Source organism: Pogoniulus pusillus, chromosome 23, assembly GCF_015220805.1.
Source record: "Pogoniulus pusillus isolate bPogPus1 chromosome 23, bPogPus1.pri, whole genome shotgun sequence".
NCBI lineage: Eukaryota > Metazoa > Chordata > Aves > Piciformes > Lybiidae > Pogoniulus > Pogoniulus pusillus.
Window position 1 is genome coordinate 13,545,740 of NC_087286.1, and position 24,142 is coordinate 13,569,881.

At 41.4% G+C, this 24,142-nt stretch overlaps 1 protein-coding gene across 17 annotated transcripts in view; it reads left to right on the forward strand.

Annotated features, from left to right (window-relative positions):
- PARD3 (par-3 family cell polarity regulator) overlaps nt 1-24,142 on the forward strand; it is a 456,724-nt gene that overhangs the window by 31,082 nt on the left and 401,500 nt on the right. For all 17 annotated transcript variants that reach the window (XM_064162604.1, XM_064162595.1, XM_064162587.1 and 14 more), the window contains exon 2: nt 12,380-12,481. In XM_064162604.1, coding sequence (XP_064018674.1) covers nt 12,380-12,481 — 102 coding nt within the window. The remainder of the gene's footprint in view (nt 1-12,379; nt 12,482-24,142) is intronic.

Sequence of the window (24,142 nt, forward strand, 5' to 3'; positions counted from 1 at the left end):
CTGAGGTCCAAATTTTGCATACTTAATATCTCTTTACATAGTTAATATATGCAGAAGTAGTTACCTAAGGAGCTATTTCTGGCTTCTGTCATTGCTGTATTGATCTTAGCTGTTTCAGTCTTTGGAATATATGAAAGCTTAAGCACAGATTTTGTCTAGTTTCTTTGTGTTGTAGTTTTGTCTTTCTATACAGGAAAGAACCTGCATTCCTAGTGGAGCAACCTGTAAGCTATGTAAAGAGCAGAGCAAAATGACATTGGCCTTTTAGAAGGCAGGAAGTTAGAAGCTGTCTAGCAAAAGAACATACTGGGGCTAAATTCTTCTATTCAGTGCAAACCTGACTGAAATCCATGCATGTGAGCTTGGAACAGCTTGGCTGAGGGTGTTGCTGTGAGTCAGTGTCTGATTACTTGATTGTAATCCATCCTCCTGCATTACCCTGTGTTTATGTCCCTCCACCTACTTTATGGTCATGCATTTTGTTGCATCTACTTGTCTAAACAGTCTGGTTTTGGAATTGAGGACTGAGTTGATAGGTTTCTTGCCTCTCCCTTTTCTTCAGCATTGATGCTGAAGATAGAAATCCAGCAAAACTTCGTTTTCTTCCCCTTCTATCCTTTAGCTTTGAAGGTGGTACTGGGCTGTGATTTGGAAATGCTCCCTACTTGCAAAATAGTGAAGGCCCCTGGCCAGCTTTGTAGCTTGTAACCGGTAGATCTTGCTCTGTGTCTCAGCAAAGTAAGAAAGTTCATGACCTCTCCATATCTGAACAGCTTACTATATATAGGCTAGGATCTTCCCAGGGAATTCTCGCAGCAGCCTGCCTGCTGTAGCTATAGAGCAGCTCAGTCCCCAGGTGGTGATTTAGGTGTTGTGTGTAATTGACTTGTGCTGTGTGTGCTAGGGCTCTGGGCTGTGTGGGACTGGGAGCTACTTGCCGGTAGAAAAAAGCCTGGAAAAGCTGCTCTGAGGCTTTCTGCTGAGGCAAAGAATTCTCCACAAAAAAAGCAAGCCCCTTGCTCCTGGAAAATGAAAATGTGCATTCAGGTGCTTGAAAATGATTTTACTTTAGTTCATATTTTAATCTATCTTAAGCGTGCTTAATGTCAAGTCAAAGTAGAGCATGATGGAAGCCTGAGAAAGCAAGCTGATGAAAAATCCTTTCAGGCAGACTTCTTTAAGAACAGTCTTCTTGGCTCTGAGTGCTGCAGAGTGGGTTTTATATATGAGTGGGTGTGTGTATATATATATTTATCTATATATACAAGGTTGTTATTTTGATGCTTGCTAGCTTCTGTCAGTCCAGGCATCTTGCTATTTTGAAATGGATTGTTCAAAAATAGGCTTTTATCCAGTTGTTGAAACTACTTTTTTTTAAAACAGTGCTGTTGCTAGAAGTGTAGAATAGAGGAGATTTAAAGGCCTGTTGGTTGCTAGGGGAAAACTTGCAAAGCTCAATTATTTTCAAGTATTTTGGTAAAATACATGGATGGAGGCTTGTGTTTAAGTGAAGTGGTTTGAAACTTTGGTTAGCTTGATGCAGTACTGTCTGGGGAGCTGTTAGTGTGCACTATGTGAAGCATATGCTACAGCACTCAAGCAGATGCCATATTTTAATCTATTTCTATTCATTGAGCTCTTTTTTTTCTCCTCTACTATGTTAGAGAGCAGCAAGCATTCTTTCCTTTGTAGTGAATCCTGAGACTATCTTAATGTGCATAGCAGCAGCATTGGTTATGCACTGATCAAAGTTAGCAAGGGATGCCAGCACCTTCTTCTGTCTGCATCTCGGTGGGACACCAATTGGAGAGATGCCAGATGAATAATACAAGCAGATTTTCTGACAAAAAAAAAGTCATAGTATTTTCTGGGGGATGTAATTTCTAAGAAGCTGTGGCATTTTCTTCTCCAGCTCTTTAGACAGGCTTTGCTGCTTGGTGGTTTTAGTCTCAAATATACTGTGTTTGTTTTGAAAGAGTTAGTTATAGAAAAGTGAAGCTGCAGTGCTGTAAAAGAAGAAAAACCACAGTAGTTTTCTGTGAGCATATGAGCTGCACATAAATGAATAATATTGTGATGTGTGTGTGGTTTTTTTCTATTAGTTTTTTTTCAATCAACCCTATGTAAAAACTTTTGCCCTTCGTTAGGAAGAACTCTCAGATTCTGTCTGTCTCTGTGTGTTTATAGCTAGTATAGAATTAAGCTGTTAGCATTGAGAACATTTTCAGTAGGGTCAGTTTCTCAAAGCATGTAAACAACTAGGAACTGGAGCTTTTAAACTCAAGTTTGGCCAAGTAGAGGATACTCATAATTTGTCTGGTGGAACAGAAGACAGGTAATTGCTTGTGTTTTATAAGGCTTGAAGGTGTAATTCTAGGTGGAATATTAGGGTTCGTTGGAGTCTGTTTCTGACATTGTTATTCTCATTGTCATTGCAGTCATTCCTTTGTATGGTGTACTAAGGCTGACTTTGTTGCAGAGATGGAATTTCTAATTTAGACCACCTTATATGTTAGACTGAGAACACCAAAGTGTCCTACCAGATCTTCTAGAAATAAAGTGTGATGCCCTGAGCTTCAAATATTGAAGCAGTTTTCGTAGTTTCCTATATGATAAACTTACAGATCACCTGAGAAGCTTTGGAAGATTTACCTTTTGTTCAGAATAGGTCTTGGTATTGCTTCACTGCTTTTAATGGTTATTTTTTTTCTGCTTTCTTTTCTGGTCAAGGAGACGAGCTGGTTTTGCTGGTCTCTTAATAAAGCCTTCTGGTTGAGTTTTGGCGAGTGCAGGCTTGCTGTTAGAGATTTCAGCAGTTCTGAAAGATGTGTAGTGGGTTAGAGTTCAGTGCACTGCTGCTAGCTGCTCCCTGTCGCTGGAGGTGACAAGAGAGAAGAGAACTAAGGAGGGAGAAAGAGGTCTTTAATGCTAGCTCCTGTCTTCCTGTCCTAGTGGATTCAATGTCAGGTCTTAGTTTGGCATATAGGTAGGCACTAATGCGGCTAGGTCTGCGAAGCTGTCAGGGTGGAAGGAATACTGGTGTAAGAAATGGAAAGGATGTGCCCTTCAGTAAGTGTTTCTCCAATAGTTGTCATCTCTCTTCTCTGTTTCTACTGCTGGCCAGATGTGGAAGTGATGGTATGCCATTAATAAATGTTGGTGATGAAGGAGTAGAATGGGTTTTGGGAAGCCAGAGTAAGTGGGAAGGTTGTGGTGCACCCAGTAGCTCTGGGGGGGCTGGTGATTTTTTTTTGTATTTATAGCAAATTCTGGAGCTGGAAATGAGGTTGTGAGGGGAGTTTGAAAATGAGGAGAGTCACTGGTCAATGAGAGGAGTTAGGGTTTTACTGTTACAGGAGCTCTTTACTACTCAAGAGTGAGAGAGTGGGATTCTGGTTTCTTCTAGTTGAACGGAGGCTTTCCATAGGCTTAGACCAGACCTGAGCTCAGTTATTGGTTTGAAAAAGAGGATTATTGCAGACCAGTGAGGAGGACCAGCAACTGGTGGCCTTGAGAACAAAACATGGATGCAAACTTGAAATAGCAGAAAAGGTAAAATGCAGAGCTGGTAACAGCGTTGATTCTCTCTTTATTTTAAATTCTGGTGAGGTCTCCAGTCTGCTCTGGTGGGAGGATCGTGGAACAGATCCTTCTGAAAGCTCTAGTGGAACACTTGGAGGGATAGGGAAGTGGTTTGAGACAGCCAGCATGGCTGAGTGTCACTAGGGTAGACAACTGTATTTCTATCTCCCTCCAGTCTTCCCTTGAAACAGTTTACCAGGTTCAAATTGTTTAATCAACATAAATCAATCATACACATGCCAGGCTACAACATATACATCTGTGTGGACAGACATACACATGTGGGTGGTTATTCCAGTAGGATCTACAATTGCAGTCTAAATCTAGTACTGAATGTTAAGAACTATCACAGGGGCTGACAAAACCCAGGAAGTGCTGGAATCCAAGCGATGCTGTCAGGAGAGAAGCTCTTGGGGGAAACAAAGCACTTTTCTCTTCTGTCATATTCACTTGTGATTCAATTGCTGAGCTGCAGTCCAGAGATGCTCTGCATTTCTTCAGTGCTCAAATTGTAGTGTCCCTGCAAAGAAGATTCTGCACCATTATACCCAGTACATTTCACTACATATTCCTGAGCTCTGGATTTGAGGACTGTAATTCATATCTGTCATCTGGAGTCAATAGTAATTACAAATTGCAATTGATAGACCTTTTTTGGGGGGATTATATTTTGTATTTAAATGCAGATTGCAGAGTAGTATCTGTTAAGCAAAATAATCTGGAAAGGATATATTTTTCTTACTTGTAGGTTTGACACACTTTTTGGCTGTGCTTGGATAAATGTCTAAGGTTTCCCTACAGCAGAATAAATCCTCCATGAATGTTCTATCCTGCAGTTTGGGCAGGACAATGTTATTCAGTACTCACAGTGTGGACAGAGGGAGTTAGAGGTACAATATCACTCCACTAAATACTCTTTACTTAAATACTTATGTTGTTTTCCCCTCTAGCAAACAGAACTTAATTGTGCACAGTATAAACAATCATTAGCCATAGTAAAAATGTTAATTTTTTTTATAGCCAAATGTAAAGCTTTATTCTTAATTTGTTAATTCTTGAAGTTAGTTGCCACAAACATCTTAGTGGCAGGACAGAATAATTTCTCCTTTTTTTGTGGGTGCCTTGCTTGATGCTAAAAAGAGGCCAGGTGTTAGGGGTGCTCAGGAGCCTGGACTGGCCCTTTGGTAGTGGCACCTCCTAGTGGTTGAGGGCTGCGTGCTGTGAAGAAGCATCACTCGGATCACTCATTTTGACAAGGAGCAGTGTTTTCAATGTAGTATTTTTGGAATAGGCCACCAGATGCCACGTAAAACACAGCAGGAGCCCCAGCACCTAGGAGTGTTGCTTGACAGACAGTTGAAAATGTGCCAGCAATGTGCTCAGGGGATCAAGAAGGCCAACAGCATCCCACCTGGTGTTGGAAACAGTGCAGCCAGCAGGACTAGCGAAGCAATCGGTCCCCCTGTACTCAGAGGCTTCTCCTCTAATGTTGTTCTCAGTTTTGGGCCACTCACTGCAAGGAAGTCACTGAGGTGCTGGAACATGTCCAGGGAATAGCAGTGAAGCTGGTGAAGGGTGTAGAGCACAGGCCTTGTGAAGTGCAGCTTAGAGAACTGGGGTTGTTCAGCCTGGAGAAAAGGAGTCTGAGGGGAGACCACCTTGATCTCTACAATTACCTGGAAGAAGGTGGTTGTAATGTTGGTCTTTTGTCCTGAGTAACAAGGGATAGGACAAGAGCAAACAGCTTCGTGTTGCACCAGGGGAGGTTTAGACTGGATATTAGGAGAAATTCCTTCACCAGAAGGGATGTCAAACATTGCAGTAGGCTGCCCAGTAAGTGTGGAGTCATCACCCCAAGGATACTTAAAAGATGGATGATATAGGAACATGGTTAGCCTAGGTTGATGCTTGGGCTCAGTGATGTTAAGGTGCCTTTCCAACAAAAATGGTGCCATGGTTCTCTGCACAGCACTGCATAAGGAAGAATCACAGTTGTTGTTGCAAGTGGACATGCGGGATCCATACAAAACCTAATGTGACTTTTTTTAACTTCATGAACACCCTTTCCAACATTTTGGTGTCTCAGGAAGAGTGATACTGGGCCTGTTGTTGGATTTCTGATAATTAAAGCCCTTCTAGTCAAGTTGGCAGAGTGTTGATGAGGATAAAAGTGGAACAAGGTGCTTCAGTCTTCAGACTGTTTTTCATGTTTTTCATAACTGGTTCATATCTGGAATCTCTTGTTTGAGGACTTTGTATACATACTTGTGCGTTTGGAAAACTGAATTCATGATCACATCCCCTTCCAGTGGCATGATTTGTAACCTTCCTGGGTGCTTATTCCCGTTTCTTAGAAATACAAAATGCCAAGAAATTAACTCCAGTGTGGCACAGCCACAGAGCCAAGAAGCAATTTTATGGGTTGAAGAACAAAAGGATGAAAAGGAAGAGGCTTATTTTCTATTGTACAGTGGTCAGCTATTTCCCCTGGTCTTCTGTAACTCTGTTTTTCTTGACTTTGAGACACAGAGCAAGGGGGAGTAAACATGCTCTGAAATTGGTATGAGGGGACTGATTGCAGGTGGAGTGCAGTCCAAAACGGAAAAGGTAACCATCCTTCAACTCCTGACCTGGTAACTCGAGCTGTTACAGGTGTCAGTTGCTTTCTGAGGGTTACTGGGCTGCTGCAGTTAAGAAATGTGCTGGCTTGTGCCCTGACACAGATGGTAAATGTACTGCTGTTTGTATCCATGCTGCCAGCCGTCCCCGGTGCAGTGTCAAGGTACCTTAGAGACTGCAGACCTCTCCAAAACCGATTTTCCTCCATTGCTGCTGTGCTGTGCTACAGAGCAGGTTTCTGTGCCCGAAATGTGAGAGGCAGGCGATGGGAGGGAGATGCAATTCAAACCCAGGTGCTTGTTCGTGCCAGCTTGTCAGGTTGTGGAACGTAACTGGAAGCCAGCTGACACTGCAAGCATTTGTGGCTTTCCTTTGGCACCTAGCTGCTTGTTTGGAAGGTTCTTTCCTGCAGCAGGGAGCTAGACAGGCAAATGAATGAATTCACTGGCAAATTTTCAGATATATTAGTTTTTTATTAACCATTATTATCCTTTCAGACTGTGTTAACACACCCAAGTGCTGTACGCTGCTGAACAGACAAGTCCTGTACACACCCCAACCTGTTGATTTAGTTGGTGTTGATCTGTGTGTACTCTTCTGCTCTGAAAAGAGTGAAGATAGCCATACACATAACCATGATTTCAATTGGCTTTAAAGTAGAAACTAAAAAACTGTACAAACTTTCCCTTTATCTCCTGATTTATAGATGAGAACTTAAGACTATTTAATGCACTTTCACTTGTCCTGGTGCCCATTTTCCTTGGAGAGCTACAGAAATACTGGGCACAACAGTTCTCTGTGATGGTGTCCTATAGGCACGGAGAACCTTGGTGAGCCCAGCTTGGCACAGCCAATCTGTTTCTTCAGATACTACTCTGTGGTAAGAAATACTCTTCCTATCTTGGCTTGAGCAGAATAGAAAATACAGGGGGTGGGGGGGAAATCTGGTTTACTTGATTCCAAGTTGTGTAACAAATTGTAATTGCAACTACAGTTGGTCTGCACTCAACTGAAAGGTGCAGTTGGGAGGCTGGAGTTGTTAGAGTCAGAAGTAAAAAGCAGAGAGACAGCTCTTAGCCAGGGCTTGCTGGCCTTCCCCAGTACTGTTCTTTGAGTGGACTTCAAGCCAAGCACAAGAAATGACTCTCCTTGCATCCTGCCCCCAACTATCTAACTGTAGCCATGCAGGTAAAATAGTTCTTGATGCTCTGGGACATCCTCCTGAGGGGCACATGAGATTAAATCACAGCAGTGGGAGTAATCTGCAAACATAGCCTTGTAAAGTGGGCTTTGTAGGAGCCTGATTTTCTGCTTTCTGTTAGCTAGATGGCTACTTCTTAGAAGTCTGTGATATGATATCAATGATACAGACAGAGTATTTTAAAGAATAATCTGATGTGGACTTTTATGTTAAACTTTAACTTTTTTTGGAAAGGGTACGTTTGCAAAAACCCAGACACCTATTTAGTTCTGAAGGAATGAGAATCTTCCTGTGCCATGAATAACACATTGCAGTTTCCAATCCTCTTTCTAGATACTGTTTTCCACATATGGTCCATGTTTCCATCATGTGGGAGCATAAAATTGTTAGGTACAGAGCGCTGAAGGGTTTTACTGGAACTGATGGCTTTCCCAGTTTGCCCTCTGTCATGTTTTATGAAATAAACAGAATACGAATGGCTGCCTTCTTACTGCCTTTGAAACGTGCTCTTGCTTCCACTCTCAGTGCTGGTGTTCACTTAGCAAATATTTATCTTCCATTACAGGAGGACTTTGGAGCAGAAAATGTAGTTTAAATTCTAAGTACCTTTATAATCACAGTCAAGTAGAATAGTTAAATGGGTGTACACCAGAAAGAGATCTGACTTGCTTAGACTTGAACTGAGTGATGCAATATTTAAATGAGGATATTATAAATCAGGTTTAGCATTGCTTCCACCCTTCTATTCAATGAAGTGAACGTGCTAGTTCTTCTGCATGAGCTAGTGACAAAGGCATCCAGCGAGCTTTCACAAAATAATCACGCACTGTGAAGCTGCACATTGGTGGAGCAGTGTGGCTAGGGAGTTCTCTATCAAAGCATGTTTTGATATCTCATGGCAGGTTTGCAAAGTGCCTTACCCTTTTACACAACCATAATCATGAGAGGATATAAATGAGGCTTTGTTGTGTTGACAAAATGTGAGAATCAAATTGTAGTACGTGAATGCAGAGTTTGAAGGAACAGCAAACGTCTGACTCGGAGGTGTTTCTTAAACCAGAACAACTCTGAAGCAGGTTTCTTGAGAAAGTTCCAAGTAATTCTTGCAGTGTTGTTTAGTAGTTTTTTTCTTTTTCATCTTTACAAAAATACACTTTTGAGAACTCAGATTTTGCGCTCTTCTTGGTTTGTAAGTGGAGGACATTTTCCTTTCCACTTATCTAAGCACTCCACTGTATATGCCCTGAGCAGGTTGTGTCTCTGTGGGTAAGTGTTGCAGCCTGTCCCATATTGATGAGATTTACTTGAGAGTCCTGTGCTGCCACCCACTGAGGGTGACCCCAAAGGTGTTTTGGGTGTCCTGAAGGAGTGATGGGACCAGTTAATCCTGCATGTGAAGTTGTGTAAACTCCAATAAACTTTGGTAGTTGTCTATTTCCACCTTATGACTCAGTAACTGGTCCAAGCCAAAACAGTGTTTTTGGCTGCTTCTGAAGCCTGTACTGCTGCTCTTGCATAGGGAGTGATGAATGTCTGTTTGTTGGCTGTGCTTGAGAAACACAGCTTGAGCAGGCTGTGAGTACAGATACCTGTGTCACAGTGGTGTGGCAGCATTTGAGTTCAGATCAGTGTTCAGTGTGGTCTGATTTCTTCTGTATTTAGCAAACGGTGCACAGGAGCTGATTTTTATGCAACTTCTGTTGGTTGTATGTTGTTTGGTTTGTTAATATGTAGAAACAGTTGTCAGAATTTGCAACAGTATGTAGCTATGGGTTTTCCTGGTAAAATGATTAGCTTCAATTATTTTGTTTATTTTAAAACTAATCTCTACAAAACGTGAGTAAACCTTCCCCCCCATGCCCCCTCTAGACCTTCCTTCCCTCCCAGTCCTTGATTTGTATGGAACATTTAATAGAGTAAAACGGCCTCAAGAGAAGGACTGCTCTGAAGTTTGGAGAGAGCTTTAATGAAAAGTTGCATTGTTATTTTGTATTTACTTACCAAATCCTGCCAGAGCAAACTCTTGCCAAACTAGTTTTATGTAATTCTTGTCTGATCTTGCTGATGTATTGTTTTGTATCAGGACCTTGTCTGGCAGGAAAAGCGACCAGAGCAGTTCAGGCTATGGCACAACAAATAGGTGATGCAGGAAAAATGAAGTCTATCTAAAACTTCTTATGCAATATTGAGAAACTTTTAAAGGAACTAATTAGCAAAAGTGGTGCAGCCTATGTATCATAGCTATTTTTACAGTAGATTGTAGCTGCTAAACTAGCAGAGTAGTGCTTTAGAAGTGGGTGTTTCTGCTGTGGGCTCTGTACTGGTGCGTGTTTTCTTACGTTTGGCTTGAGGGTGGGAAATACTTGGAGGAATTAAAAATACAGGAGTATTGAAGTTGTAGTTTCAGTTTGGGTGCTGTTTGTTTTGGTGGATGTAGTCAAGCCACTGAGTCAGTCTTGCAGTTATCTTCTGTTGATGTTTCCGCTCTCACTAAGAGGATTAAGTGATGCAAACAAAAATGGTGAAGCATGTGACATAGGAAGGATCAGACTCATTTAAAGCCTGAACTAGTTTTCTTCCTTCCCTCATTTTGCAGTGAATCCTGGCTTAGGGCTCAATTCTGAATGGGCTTAGAGATGGAGAAGTTAGGAAGGAAAACCTGAATTAAGTCCTTTGAATGCAAGATGCTTCCTATCTTCTCAGTTTGGTTATGTGTTCAAAGCCTGGGTCTTCCCAACTGTGTTTCAGTGTCCAGTGTAGGTATGAGAGATGGAGGAGGTTTTTGTTGTGGGCTGGAGGATGAGGAAGGATTCTCTTTCCTGTAGTTGGAGAGTTTACAAAGTCACCTCTTCAGCTGACTTCCCTTTAGAACTTGTTTGTTAAGGAACTTGTAAGTATTTCTGGTGTACAGAGAAGGCTTTTCTCAGCCCATCTTTAAGTGTTAGTGGAGTATTTAAACTTAATGCAGTGTACCATTTTTACAGAGTAAATGGCTGTATTCTGTAGCTGTGTGTGCACCTCTCTATGTATGACAGTGTGAATAACCTAGTACTGTTTTTAATTATTCCAGAGTTTTTGCTTTAAAAAATAGGTGCTGAATTATCTTCTACAGTCTGCTACAACACTAAGTGCTGACTGGGGATAAGCTATATAGTAGGAAAATCAGTGAGCTGTGTAGTAAATAGTTGCTTAGAAGAAATGTAAGGTAATGATTAGGAGCAGAGGAACAGTGTGGCCAGTAGGACAAGGGAGGTTATTCTTCTCTGTACTCAGCTCTGGTCAGACCACACCTTGAGTACTGTGTCCAGTTTTGGGCCTCTCAGTTCAAGAGAGATGCTGAGTTACTGGAACGTGTCCAGAGAAGGGCAACAAAGTGGATGAAAGGCCTCGAATACAAAACCTATGAGGAGAGGCTGAGGGAGCTGGGGTTGTTTAGCCTGGAGAAGAGGAAGCTCTGGGGGGACCCCATTGCTGTCTACAGCCACCTGAAGGGAGGCTGTAGCCAGGTGGGGTTGGTCTCTTCTGCCAGGCAACCAGCAACAGAACAAGGGGACACAGTCTCAAGTTGTGCTGGGGGAGGTCTAGGCTGGATGTTAGGAGGAAGTTCCTGACAGAGTGTGATTGGCATTGGAATGAGCTGCCCAGGGAGGTGGTGGAGTCGCTGTCCCTGGAGGTGTTCAGGAAAAGCCTGGATGAGGCATTTAGTGCCATGGTCTAGTTGATTGGCCAGGGCTGGGTGATAGGTTGGACTGGATTTTGGAGGTTGATTCTATGATCCTTGATACTTGGAGAAATTAGGGAAATACATCTGCAGTTTCCTTTCTGAAATGACCAGCATAATCACTGTGAGTTGTGATTCTGTTATTTGACCATCTGGTGATGATTTGCAGCAGTATTTAAGGAGGATATACATACGCAAACAATGAAGTAATTTTCACAGTTACCTGGTTTTGCTCTTTAAAGGTGGCTTTTCTAGACAGAGATACCTGAAAAGACACTGATGCTAATTGCTATTTTTAGAAAGTCAAGGTCTTTGCAAGCTGTTGCACGTTTGAAGGTCCTCACATTAGTCACTTCTGAAGTAAAAATCAAGGAAGTTCTTATACTGTGCTAGACACTTCACAGCAGCCTGGGGCCTTGGCAGTGTTATGGGGGAGTATTTGAGAAGCAAGGTACTGCGTTCAGCTTGTGTGTTTACAGTGCAGCTCCCCTCTGTTAGAAAACAAGCTCTTCAGAATAACATGTTGAGTATGGAACAACACTCAGGTCATGTAGTAATATGTAGGAGATGCTTTGTGGACACAACTTTACTCCTTATGGTTTCCTTTTGTATCAAAAGTGGTAATGAAGACCGTAAAGCCTGTCTTCCCAGTTACTGGTGGGTGCATGTATGCACACAAAACCATACACATGCATATGTATTAGCCATGTGCCTGTCTGTCTATGTGTATATGTGTCTCTTAATTAAATAGTGGAAAGTGTTCTTTGTATGAGATGTGGATCTTCCATCTCCCAGCTCAATCGAAGCGCAGCTAGAAAGCTCTTTGATAGAATTGAAATACTGCTTCACACCCTTTGTAGCTGTCCTGTAAAAACTACTCCCACATTTTACCTCTGTCTTGCTATGTTTTGTGCCTCTTAAGCACTGTTTGAAATACTTCAGAGGGCAACATGTTTTCCTGTTTCTGCAGTGCATGTATTCAGTAACACTGGGAATGCTCTTCCCCTGTGTGTTGGTGATGGGACTGTGACTCATGCAGGGCTGATAAACTAGGACAAGTGTGTGTCTAATCTGGTGTGATTTAAAGAAAGAGCTTTGGCTTTAGCATCTCACTTTACATTTATTTACAGGAATGTGACCTAAATGGCTGCTTTAACACTGAGCATTTGTGGGGCAGCAGTACGAACCGTATGGTGGAATAACCTTTCTCCACTGGTGTGTGATATCTGATGTTAGTTTCTTCTCTTCTTATGCAGGATCCTAACTACTGGATACAAGTACATCGACTGGAGCACGGGGATGGTGGGATCTTGGATCTGGATGACATCCTCTGTGATGTGGCTGATGATAAAGACCGTGTAAGTGCACCTACCGACGAATGCAGCTCGGCATGCTCCTTGCCTCAGCACAGCCCCTGTTTTTCCTGCCCATGGCTGAAAGGCCAGGAGAGAGAGTTTAGAAGTTTTTCTTACATAGTTCACTTAACAGATGTGAGAAGTCTGTTTTCTTAGGTTTTTTAAAAAAAAATACAGGGAATCTCTTGTTGACATCATGACTTTGCCATGGGTTTTGGTAAGACAAGGGGACTGTGAGAAGGAAAACCTCTCGCACAGTGGAAAAAATAATGCAAAACCACTGAACCTCTGAGGTAGTATTTTAGCTTCACCTTACCAGTTGAATATGTGCAGAAAACCCATGCTGGTTTTAAACTCTGGAGGGCTGGTGGATTGCTTTGTAAAAACCTTTTTTGGGAGAATCTGGCAGTTACACAGAACTTGAGAAACTACTCAGTGCTGGGTCTTGAGTGCTTTTACTTTAAGTAGAGATTTAAATCACGGTCAGCTAAGAGGCTTTGGGTTATTGGCTGCTTCTTTGAGGTTGTAGATACTTGTGTCTTTGAATTACAAGTTGCAGAAGAGTTAGGTAAGAAATGCTGTGGCAAACTGTGAAATCCTATGTAAATAGGCCACTTTTCTCTGTTTGCTGTGACTCTGCAGAGTGTCTGAGCCTGACACAGGCTTCAGTCTGGAAATGTGCTTCAGGACCCCCCTCCTTCACAGACAGGGTCTTTAATTGCTTCTGTTGGAGGCAACAAGAGTTCTGAAAGTTCCTTGAAAACTGGCCAAAGGATGACTCTTGGGCTAATTTTTCAGAAAGAAATACTTTGCCTGCGGTTCTTTCTTGTGACAAAATGTAACTGACATAGTTATTTCAACCAGCACTTTTATAAAGAGAAACGATGTGAGGAGTCTAGGGACATGGTGACTCCTTGCTGTCTGAGGTGCTGGGATTACTCAAGCTGTATAGGGTAACAGTGCTGAGTTTTCAGGAATTTCTTCCATAAAAATAGTGCCCAGCTAAGATTTCACAGAAAGCTAATTAAAACCTCTTGTTAGTTATCTCACACTGAAGTGCTCAGCTGTGTGATTAGTTTAGCTTCTGCTTCCAGGCCTTAAGGAGCCTGGTGCAAGTTGTCACTATAGATATGCATATATATGTGTGTGTGTGTGTGTATAGAGGTATTTTTAAAACTTGAATCAAGCATGACTTAGCTCCTCATGTGCTCCTCCCTTCAGAAGGAGTTTGAATCCTGATGACTTCCAGACCTCATTCTTTGGCTGTTACCTTGCCTTACCGCCTTCAAGTGGGGTAATTCCTCCTAGTGAAACTCTGTGGGTGTTTTTATATGTGTGACTAATAGCTGAAAAACTCTGACTGCAACTGAAACAGCCTAAGTCATTCATCCAATATTATTTTTGTTGTATAGATGGACGAGATACCTACTAATTAGATTTACTCTGTATTTGCCAAGCTTATATCCTCTGGTTCTTTGAATCTGGCACATCTCTAGTGATTGCCCTTATCAGTTAAATTTTCTTTATTTAAAAGGCCTTGCAGCATTGATTAGGAAGGTGTGAAATAGACATGTGCTGTACTGGCTTGTATCTTTGAATTAATCATTCTCACTTGACCTTCACATTTGCTGCTTTTCAAGCATTTAAGTCATTAGTCATTGTTTTATTGTTTCCTGTCTTAACATTTTACAACTGACCTTCCTGGTTCCCTTTAGTTTTAGATTGATAGCTGATGATGGTTCTTCCATAGCAAACGAATTCACTAGTTTTCTGTTAGCAGAACCTGCTACAGTTCTCATCAATGCAAGTTTCTGACTATATCTGCAGATATTGGTATTTTGTATGTACAGAATCACAGGATGTTAGGGATTGGAAAGGACCCACAGACATCAAGTCCAGCCCGCCTGCCAAAGCAGGATCACCTGGGGTGGATTTTGAAAGTCTCCAGAGGAGAAGACTCCACCATTCTGGGCAGCCTGTTCCAGTGCTCCAGATCCCTCATCTTAAAGACCTCACCCTCATGTTGAGGTGGAACTTCCCGTGTTCCAGTCTGTAGATGTTGTTCCTTGTCCTTGTATTGAGCATCACCAAACAGAGCCTGGCACCTTCATCTTGACACTCACTCCTCAGATATTTATAGACATTGATCAGATCCTCTCTCAGCCTCCTCAAGACTGAACAGCCCCAGGTCTCTCAGGCCTTCTTCATAGCAGAGATGTTCAACTCCTGCAGTCTTCCTGTCTCTGTTGAACTGGGGTGCCCAAAACTGGACACAGTATTTCATGTGTGTTCTCAGCAGGGTGGAATAGGGGGGGAGGAGAACATCCCATGGTTAGTGAGGTCTGTAGGTTTAGTTAGGCTCAAAATTAAAGATCAACTTTTCTGCATTGTTTTGAGTTTGGAAAAAAAAATATCAAAGGTATTTCAAAGCTGAATGCTCAGTAACTTTGTGTTCATTTGCACAGGGAACGTCTTTACATTCTTGAAGACAGGTTCCTTGTGCTCTTTACTACCTGGCTGTACTTTTTAAAATCAGTTAGCTGTTATCATGCATCTTTGGTACACTTTGAGGAAATTCCTTGGAAAGCTTGGCCAGATAAATAACCAATCTCTCTTTTCCTGAACTGAAGGAAAAAATAACTCTATAATTTTGCTGTTAGTCAGTCAACTGCTTGATTTGTTTTAGTTATTTTTGAAACACTGACTTCTTGTTCATTTAGTAATTAGAACAACATTTTAGAGATGGGTTAATAAAGTGTTTGGATTTCTCTTATGTGGAAAAGCTTGAAGGATCTCAGAAAACATATGTCAGTTTGACATGTTTCCAGCTTGGTGATAGCACACTTGATGACCTCAGTTCAGTTCTCACTAGGCAGACATTCTCAGCAGCAAAAAAAACCCAACTAACTGAAGGTAAAGACCCCAACTTCCTGAGTCATGGGTTCTTCTGTCAAGCAGAAGCACATAGAAAACTTCAGTGATCCTCACATTTTGTTTGTAACATAAAATACTTATTCAGGGGCATCATAGGCTCTTTATTACCCATGGACAAAAATATTCAGGAAATTCTTAAAGTATACATATCAATCTAACTTGCTGCCCATTGAATGTGCACTGAAATAGTCAATCCTGTTTTCCACAATTGGAATATTGATGAGGAGAGTGGATTGCAGATATTAATTTCATAGAACTGTGCTAAAATTTGGTTTGTGAACGTTCATGGTCTAGATTTAACTATGTTAAGTAATCACATTGTTGCTGAAATTCAGTCAGAGCAGTTGCACTTCGTTTAAATCTGCCTTTAAAGTCCTGTAGAGAGTCTTGTTGATAGAAATGTAGTGCCTGCTTGCTTCAAGTGTGATGGGAGAAATTCTTTGAGCAGCTTCTTCCTTTAATATGAGAGCACATTAGGAGCTTTTCCCAGTGTAGTGGAAAGGAATTGACTGTTTGTGTTAAACAGATGGTCAATTCTAAATAATGCTGTTGTGTTGTTTACTTCCTCTTGGAAAGCACTCTTGAGTTAGGCATGTGATACACAAAATGGGAGTTTGGAAAGGATGACTGTAACAAATGTTAACTTGAAACTAACACAAAATAAGTCTATTTTGAGCAAATGCATTACAAAGTTAAGGCTAGAGCCTAGCTAAGGACCGGAGAGCTGTGATTACAGTATCCTGTTGATGTTGATTTTTGTCCTATCACTCGTTATTTTTAGGGGCAGTTACACAAGACCCCAGTGCTGTAGTAAATTGTGGGTAGAACGCTGGCAACGTGTTGCTGGTGGAAAGAATGAGAATCTGTTAACCCCGTGTCAGTTCATTATCTCCAAAAGCTTTTTGAAAAGCTTTTGAACCTGATGAGAGTCCCACCGATAAACTTGTGTTATCTTTAGATTGCCATCAGCACACAATCTGAATTCTTCTAGTAGTGTTGTTTGTTCTTAATTGGGGTGTCTCTCAGCTTGATTTAAGCAAACTTACAGCTCAATTTACATTTGAATTCTCTCTGACTCTGCAGCTGGAGAATTTAACTCTAAACCCATGAACAGCGAAGAACAACAACTTTGATTTCTGAAGTTTTATTCTGCCATTAACAGAGTGAATTCACCTGGAGTGAATGACAGAGTATCTAGCTCCGGTGTACCAAATCTGACAGCAAACCCTAAAAATGCAAAGCAGTTGCTGATTCTTAGGCTTTTCAGTACAGTGGCTGGTGTGTCCTTCTTCTGTTACCCTCAACACTTTTCCATCAAAGTAAATTTCAGCTACTGCTGTGATTTTTTTTTTTTCCTGCTACACTGTGCAGCTTCTCTCTTGTTCTGTAAATGCCTGCCCAGCTCCCAGGAAAGCAGGATGACCTTGAAACAATTTGTTGTTACTCATAAGTGACTTGGCAAAACAATTTTGAGCATAAGGCATTCTTTTCCTGTAGCAGCTTAAAATAACTACTCGAGCCACTGAGCTTGGGAAAGTTGCTACTAGGAAAGAAACCTTTCATAGAGCAATTCCATCATTATTTTCTGTTTAAAAAGAAACAAACCCTCTTATGTTTAACAACAAACTCTGGAAGTCTGCAGGTTTATTACTATTTTTTATATCTTAATTACATGTTATAGAGGTTGACAATTTGATGCTAGCCGAGGTTCTGACAAATTGATAAAGCCAAAATGTTTGTTTTTGCCAGGTTTCCATGCACTGCATTCTTGTTATTGGGAAGGCCACGTGGTTTTTAGGTCCACCTGGCTGGTGGATTTAAAGCAGAACAAGTTTTTACATAGTCCTTGCTCCCAGATGCTGTTTAATGAAGATGTATTTGGAATAACATAATGTAAACCAGGTTGGAAGAGACCTCCAAGATCATCCAGTCCAACCTGAAATATCAATATCAATACTGATATTTTCTTCTGTTTGTAGCATTTCAAGTAAACATTCTGAAGTTCAAACATAGGGATAAGACTAAAACCCATGGAAGTAAGCTCCCTAAGACCAGTGAGGTGTCAGGAAGCAGGCATCACTTTATTTTGGTGCTGACACAGAGGGGATGGCTTCACCGAAGTGTCCCAAAGGAAGTCAGTAAAATTCAGAGAGTATCTGCTCATGTCTGAGACATAATCATCGTTTCTGCAAGAAGTGATTAGTATATTCATCTTAGCTCATGGAATTTGTTATGTGTGTAAGTCTCTTGCACACATGTTCCTTACATACTGTGGAGGTCTCCTAGTGGTCATTTGGGCATCCATCCTCTTCCTCCCTTTGACTTTTAGCTGAACTTCTTTGCCTGTTCTCTCTAGGCTGTCTGATAGGGTCTACAACTACCTGAAGGGATGTTGTGGAGAGGCTGCTGCTGGTCTCTTTTCACAGGTAATTGGAAACAGAACAAGAGGGAATGGCCTCAAGCTGAGGCTGAAGAGGTTTAGATTGGACATTAAGAAAAAGTTTTTCATAGAGAGAGTGGTCAGGCACTGGAATGAGCTACCCGGAGCGGTGGTGGAGTCACCCCTTGGATGTGTTTGAGGGTTGTTTGGATGTGGTGCTCATTAATATGATTTAAGGTGAATCTTTTAGAGTAGGGTTATAGGTTGGACTTGGTGATCCTGAGGGTCTTTTCCAACCTGGATGTTTCTGTGATTCTGTGACAAGACTGACTGTTGAGTCAGTCTAAACCAGTTTGCTCTTCCTAACTTCTTTCTCAAGCCCTGTTACAATTTCTTATTGTTTACACTGGTAATGATTCTTAGTTCACACAACAGATGCATTCTAGGAGGACTACCTATTCCTAAATGTTTCTAAGTTGTTGGGGTGTCAGTAGCAGATTCATTCACTGAAATGGCAGAAGGCCGCTCCTTGGAAAACAGCTGAATGTTTTTGTGCTCTTTTGTGAGTATCATCAGTTCTCTGAAGGAGAAGGGGAGAGGACTTCACTGCTGCGAGTAGTTGAAGTGTGAAATAAATAGGAAGAGGGAGGGTGGGAACATTGGCAGGTTGAGACCTTCCCTTTCCATTCAGCAAGTGGCCTCACTTTCTGCAGTGATCGCTGTGGGAAAGCGATGGGTAGAGAAGTGGATGGGTGATGGAGTCTGGTGGTGAACCCTCTACTTCCTCTAGCCACAAATCAAGCAACCAAAACAGAGTTTCTAGCAATAGCAAAAGCACAAAGGAAGTGGCAGTGTTGGTTGCAGGTATATATTAAAGGCTTTTCTGCCAGCAGTGTCAGGGTGGACCAGGACTCTCAACCTTGAAAAGAGAAGGGAAGAAGCTTGTTGTAGGTGAATGTAAAATCACAGGTGACATTGAGAAATGATTCTCTTGTCCTTTTCAGAGCGAGATCCAGGACACCAAAATAAACTGAAGTTTTCAGTAGCAAACTAAATGAAAAGAGATAGATTTTGTGTGTAAAAAATACCACTCTTTGTTTTCAAAATTGATTTGCTGAGAGTTGCAAGTTTTTGTATTTAGGGAAATGTGAAAAAATGTAATTCAGACATCTTCCTGTATCTTTAAAGATTTTAAGGTCCTCTGTCCTTTTCAATTTTCTTCATAATTTACTGTCTTTCTCTTTGGAAACAAGACCTCTTCTAGGTCTTTTCAGAATGCTTGTAAATTAAGGGAGCTGGCAATTTAAGGTGTCAATTTGTGAAGAATCTTTGGTGAAAACCACAGACAGTGTCGAAAGGGATGGAGTCGCCATCCCTGGAGGTGGTAAAGAAAAGACTGGATAAGCACTTAGTGCCATGGTCTAGTTGACTGGATAGGGCTGGGCGCTAGGTTGGACTGGATGAGCTTGGAAGTCTTTTCCAACCTGGTTGGTTCCATGAGTCTATGAAATGATTGTGTCACTGTCTAATATTAGTAACACCGAAGGACAATATACGTCTGTGAATGACTACTGCAGTGTTATAACCCCACGCTTTCTACTAAAACCATTTAAGAATGGATTTACTTCTCTGTCCTGTGATAATTTCAGATTGACTATTTAGGCATAGATGATACAAAGCACTGCTTCCTAGTTCTTCAGTGTAAGCCTACACAGAAACCTACAGTGAGTCTAGGATTAGACCATTATGGCTAATAAATGCATGATACTCAAATAGCTTTTCATTAATTTTAGCAATACCACTTTGTCCTTGAGGTATATTATTCATTCTATGGGAAAGGAAGGATTTGAAGAAGTTAGTTATGGGAATTCATTAACAGTAACCTCTTACTCCTTGATATCATCAGGTCTTGAGAGAAATACTGTTCTGACTTTAGAAGTATTTCTTAACAGAGGTGATGAGACTCACAGACTAGAGGACTGACCCATATTAAAGCTTAATTATAGTAATGGCTAATCCTGTAAGTATCAGTTATTCACAGTTGTTTTCTACATGAAGTCATGGAGAAAATCAGGGAAGGTTTCTGGAAAAGACCCTGGACAGTGACACAAGTTTGTCAAAAGAGAGCTTTCCTTCTTGCCTCTTAACACAGACATAAACCTGACAGTGCTGGGTTTGCAGGCACCTTCCTATGTGCACATCTTTGTGCTTTGAATATGTTTTGCTTAATGGAAATCAATAGCAGCAAGTCCTGGGGCTCTACACTCTTGTAGCGTTCCTTGACTAATATGTTATGCAAGGGAAACATTCCTACCTAAACACAGTCCTGCTGCAAAAGTTGCAATCTCAGCTGTCTGATAAGATCCCCACACTGTCACTAGGATGACAATCCATTAGCACTGCCTTCTTACCCATTGATACCAACAGGTATTCAGAGAGTGGTGTAACTATTTCCCAGGAAGGATGGTGAGATGAACAGATAGGCTTGGACTGTACTTTCTAGCTGGCTTAGTAGGTAGAGTACCTGTTAACTTTGTAGTGTGAGTAGTCTTTGTGACAAAGAGCAAAGGGAATATTTGAATTATGCTAAAATAGGGTCCTTAAAGAATGCATCACCGACCTCATGCTGAAGGTTCTTTCAATAAGTGCCTTGGATCCAAAGAGAAGGAAATAACACACTATCTGCTTTGGGGGGAGGTTTCATCCATTTGACTTTTGAGATACCTTCTTAGGAGTACTCCAGAAAGGAAGGAGTTAAGAAGATGCTTTGAACCCAAAGTCTTCTGCTTCATCCCCACACCCTGCTGGTGTACTCCACACCCTGTTGGTGTGCAGGGAGCTACCTTCCGTTTACCTTTAGCGTGCTCAGCAGGATAGTCACTACATTTTTCAGATTAGCATCACTGCTGAAGCCTGTTTGAGTCTATACAGCAGGAAGGAGTTCTGCCTGCTCCTCGGTGACATACAGCCTTACAGGACCATCAGCTTTTTTCATTTGTGCAGCCTGTTGGAAGAACTGAAGTTGTTCTTAGGTGGCCTCTGCTCCTTGAAGGTTGCTGTACTTCCTATGGGATTGAAGACTGTTCCCTGTAAGCTTGGTGGCAGCTTGCTAGTACTGGGTTCTTCTTTTCTTGGGAGGCTGTTTGCTGGAAGGTAACCATACTTTGGTGGATGAAATGGCAGACACACCTAAGAGGAAAATTACAAAGAAGTCGTCGTCTTTTTCATATGATCGCCGGAGAGATTCAGTGAAAGTGAGAAGACAGACCAAGTCTCTTAGCTTTAAGTCAGCTACGTTGGGTGCTCAGAAAAGACAGGCTCAGAAAAAGCAGGTTTGTATTTGGATATTCCTCAAAAAACCCTCTTTATTTCCTAAAGCCTTAGAGGTTGTTAAGCTTGCTGTGTTATTATGAGGTGGAAAGATCCCTGTTGATTTGTAATCCGAGTGAGAGTGTGGATGTGTGTGCATACAAGCTTGTGTGCAGGTAGAGTTGGATTTTTCTGCTGTAGTGTTTCTTAAAAGCTAGCTGACCTCGTGGTGGGAATTTTATTTCAAGAACAAGCTGTATCTGTCCTGCTTTTACAACCTGATTTAGGATTTCTGTTTTGTCTCCACTTGTTACTCCTATGGTGTAATACACATCCTGTGAGCTTTTGGTGGTGGTGTCTGTTGTGCTGAAAAACATGATGGGTACTGAAACTCTTGAAAGTACTATTCAGACTCAGTGCTCTTTGTTATTATTAGTTTTAATGTTGAAATGTACCAGACTGAGAGCTATAGGGAGTGAAGTATTTTACTTACTCCAGAACAGGTCATGCGAGTCAGCAGCAGCACCTGTTCTGGTGGGACCAGTTCTTAGGGTTAGAGGGCAGCTTAATGCCTTGGCAGTGCTGCGCTGCCATGGTAAAAGACTTTCATACTCAGAACTTTGTCTTCTATAGCTGGGATGTAATGAAATGAGATATTTCCAAAGACAAGATGTAGTGTGCACCATAGCAAATGGAGTAACATCAAGCGAGTCAGTTCTTGAACTGCCTTTGTGTGCAGCTCTCCAGTTTGATCTGGACTGAGAGGAGCACAGGATCATCGTCGGCTGTTTGTCACTCTGCCTTTCTGCATGCAGGTTGCCTTTTTGAAGTGCTTAAAGGAGCTTTGCAGGCCATTCTTAATTAGCTGTGTAGAACACCAAGCATTTTGATACTTTGCAATGAGTGTTTCCAGAAATGCTTTAAAATAGACTAGGTTTTCATTAGCAGTAGAAGTGAATTTCACATAAGTAAATAGTTTCCTGGCCTTGACCGTTGCACCTGGTCCTAAATATCAAAGGCATTCTGTCTGTTCGGATTGAAGAGAATTCAAGTTATTGTGTCCAGTATAAACCTTGGTACTGGCTTAAAAAGAGAATTTGATGTGGGTGGGCTTATATTTGGTTTTTTTTTTACTACTTTCTGCTGAAAACTTGTAAGGTCTGCTTAAATAGAGAAGTATGGACTAGTAGAATACCAGAGTGTTGTAGCTTCAGTGTGTTTCTTTAGATGAAGCCCCTTTGTTTGTATTGAAGTTTCAGAAGCTTAAAGTGAGGAAATAGCTGAAGAAGTCTGCAACATCTTCAGAAGGGCACCAAGCTCTGATTGTGTTTTTGCCCCCTCTACTATCTAAGTTTTATGAATATATAAAATACCAAATAGCACCTGTGAGTATTCGCATCCATGGGCTCTTTTGGGGGGATGGAAAGGCTACTTTAATGTGATAATTTAATTTTTAGATGCATATAGTTTCAGTTTTCCCAGACCTTGAGGTGCTTGAGGCCCCTCATCTTTTGGATGGCTGCCATGGTTATTTTCTGACCTCTAGTGGCTAAGGATAAAAGTATGCTCAGTTGCTGAATTCAAGGAGATGCTTGGACAACTTCTGAGTGGATTCTTCCTGCTTTGATTGTTTAATCCTCTAAATTCTCTTTTTCCTGACAAGTTGTGAACTCCTCAGTTACGCAACATTAATAGATGAAAGGTTTGGTAGTTTTAGGAGCTGCCTCTTTTGATATGTTTGATGAAGAACAAAATCAGTTACATGAGGAAAACTTGAGATCAAGATCCTTATGTACAAGGGAACGTGAAAAAGAGATCTAGTGCTATTTTTAGCCCTTTTGTGAGAGTCTTTCGAGTCCTCTTTCTCTGTGTCATCATCAGCTGACTGATTACTCTGACATGTGTTAGGGCTTCAGTGGATTAACTAAGATTTGAAAATGTTTTCCTGATAGCTACTTATGTTTTGAATACAAGGGTTTGGAACTTGGCAGGATTGCAGCCTCCTACAAGAATACAAAGATCTATCATAGGCTGCAGATTTAGGGTTTGTTCTTGCAAAATCCTGGTGTGTTTTTTTTTTGTTCTTTTGTTTTGTTTCCATAGAAAGCTACAGAATTGAGCTGTGGGACTTTTTTCTTTGTGTGTGTGTTTGGTATTTCTGGTGTTTTTTTCCTAAGGAACTTAAATAGTAGATGTACTATTGGTGTGTGACAGGTTTGGTGAGTGAAACTCAACAGCAGCAGTACCTGCAAAGCAAATTATTTGTCATTGGTTAAGGTACTTCTTAGTTCAGTAGTAAAGGAAAAAATCAGGATGAGTGGCATCTCAAATAATTAATTTTTGGATGTTATCTTTGCAAACCAGAGCCAGTGATTACTTTTATTGATGTTCTTCCTGATTTCCCCCCTCCCTGCTCCAAGAGCTTGTTTTGAACTCTCTTGGGGATCTTGAATGTATTCTCTAGGGAGAAGGAAGTCAACTTACGTGCAAGAACTCAGGATTTGTTGTGGAAAATCTGATCCTGTTTCTTCTAATATGAGACCAGACAAGCACATGGGTAAAAAAAATGTGTGATGTGTGTAAAGCTGCACTGGGAGATAACTCTGGCAGTTGTGGTGTTAGAAGAAACGTGACCTATCAAAGCTTGGTCGCTCTGGAGCACAGCCAGCTGTGAACTGTGGGGGCTACCTATTACTGTTAGAACTGTGATGATAGCAGAGCAAGGTTGGTCTTAACAAGTTAAGTAGGCCCACTTTGAGTCAAACACAGAGTAAAAGCAGAGCAGAGTGGTATGGTATTGAGAGGCTGAGGCTTCTTTTTAGGTATTGTGGTAGATGTGTGCAGTAGAGTGTTTCCTGCAGCGGTGTAAATGGTTGTGCCTTGATGGTCTTTGCTGTGAAGGTGTTGGCTAATGTCCTCCCCTGTGCTGGTTTCCTGGGTGGTGATAGATAAGTCATCCTCTCCCAGAGGCGGCAAGTTCCTCCTCTCATCCTGGTGGTTAATATGGCATCACTTAAGGCTTGTCATCTTGGGAAGTATTT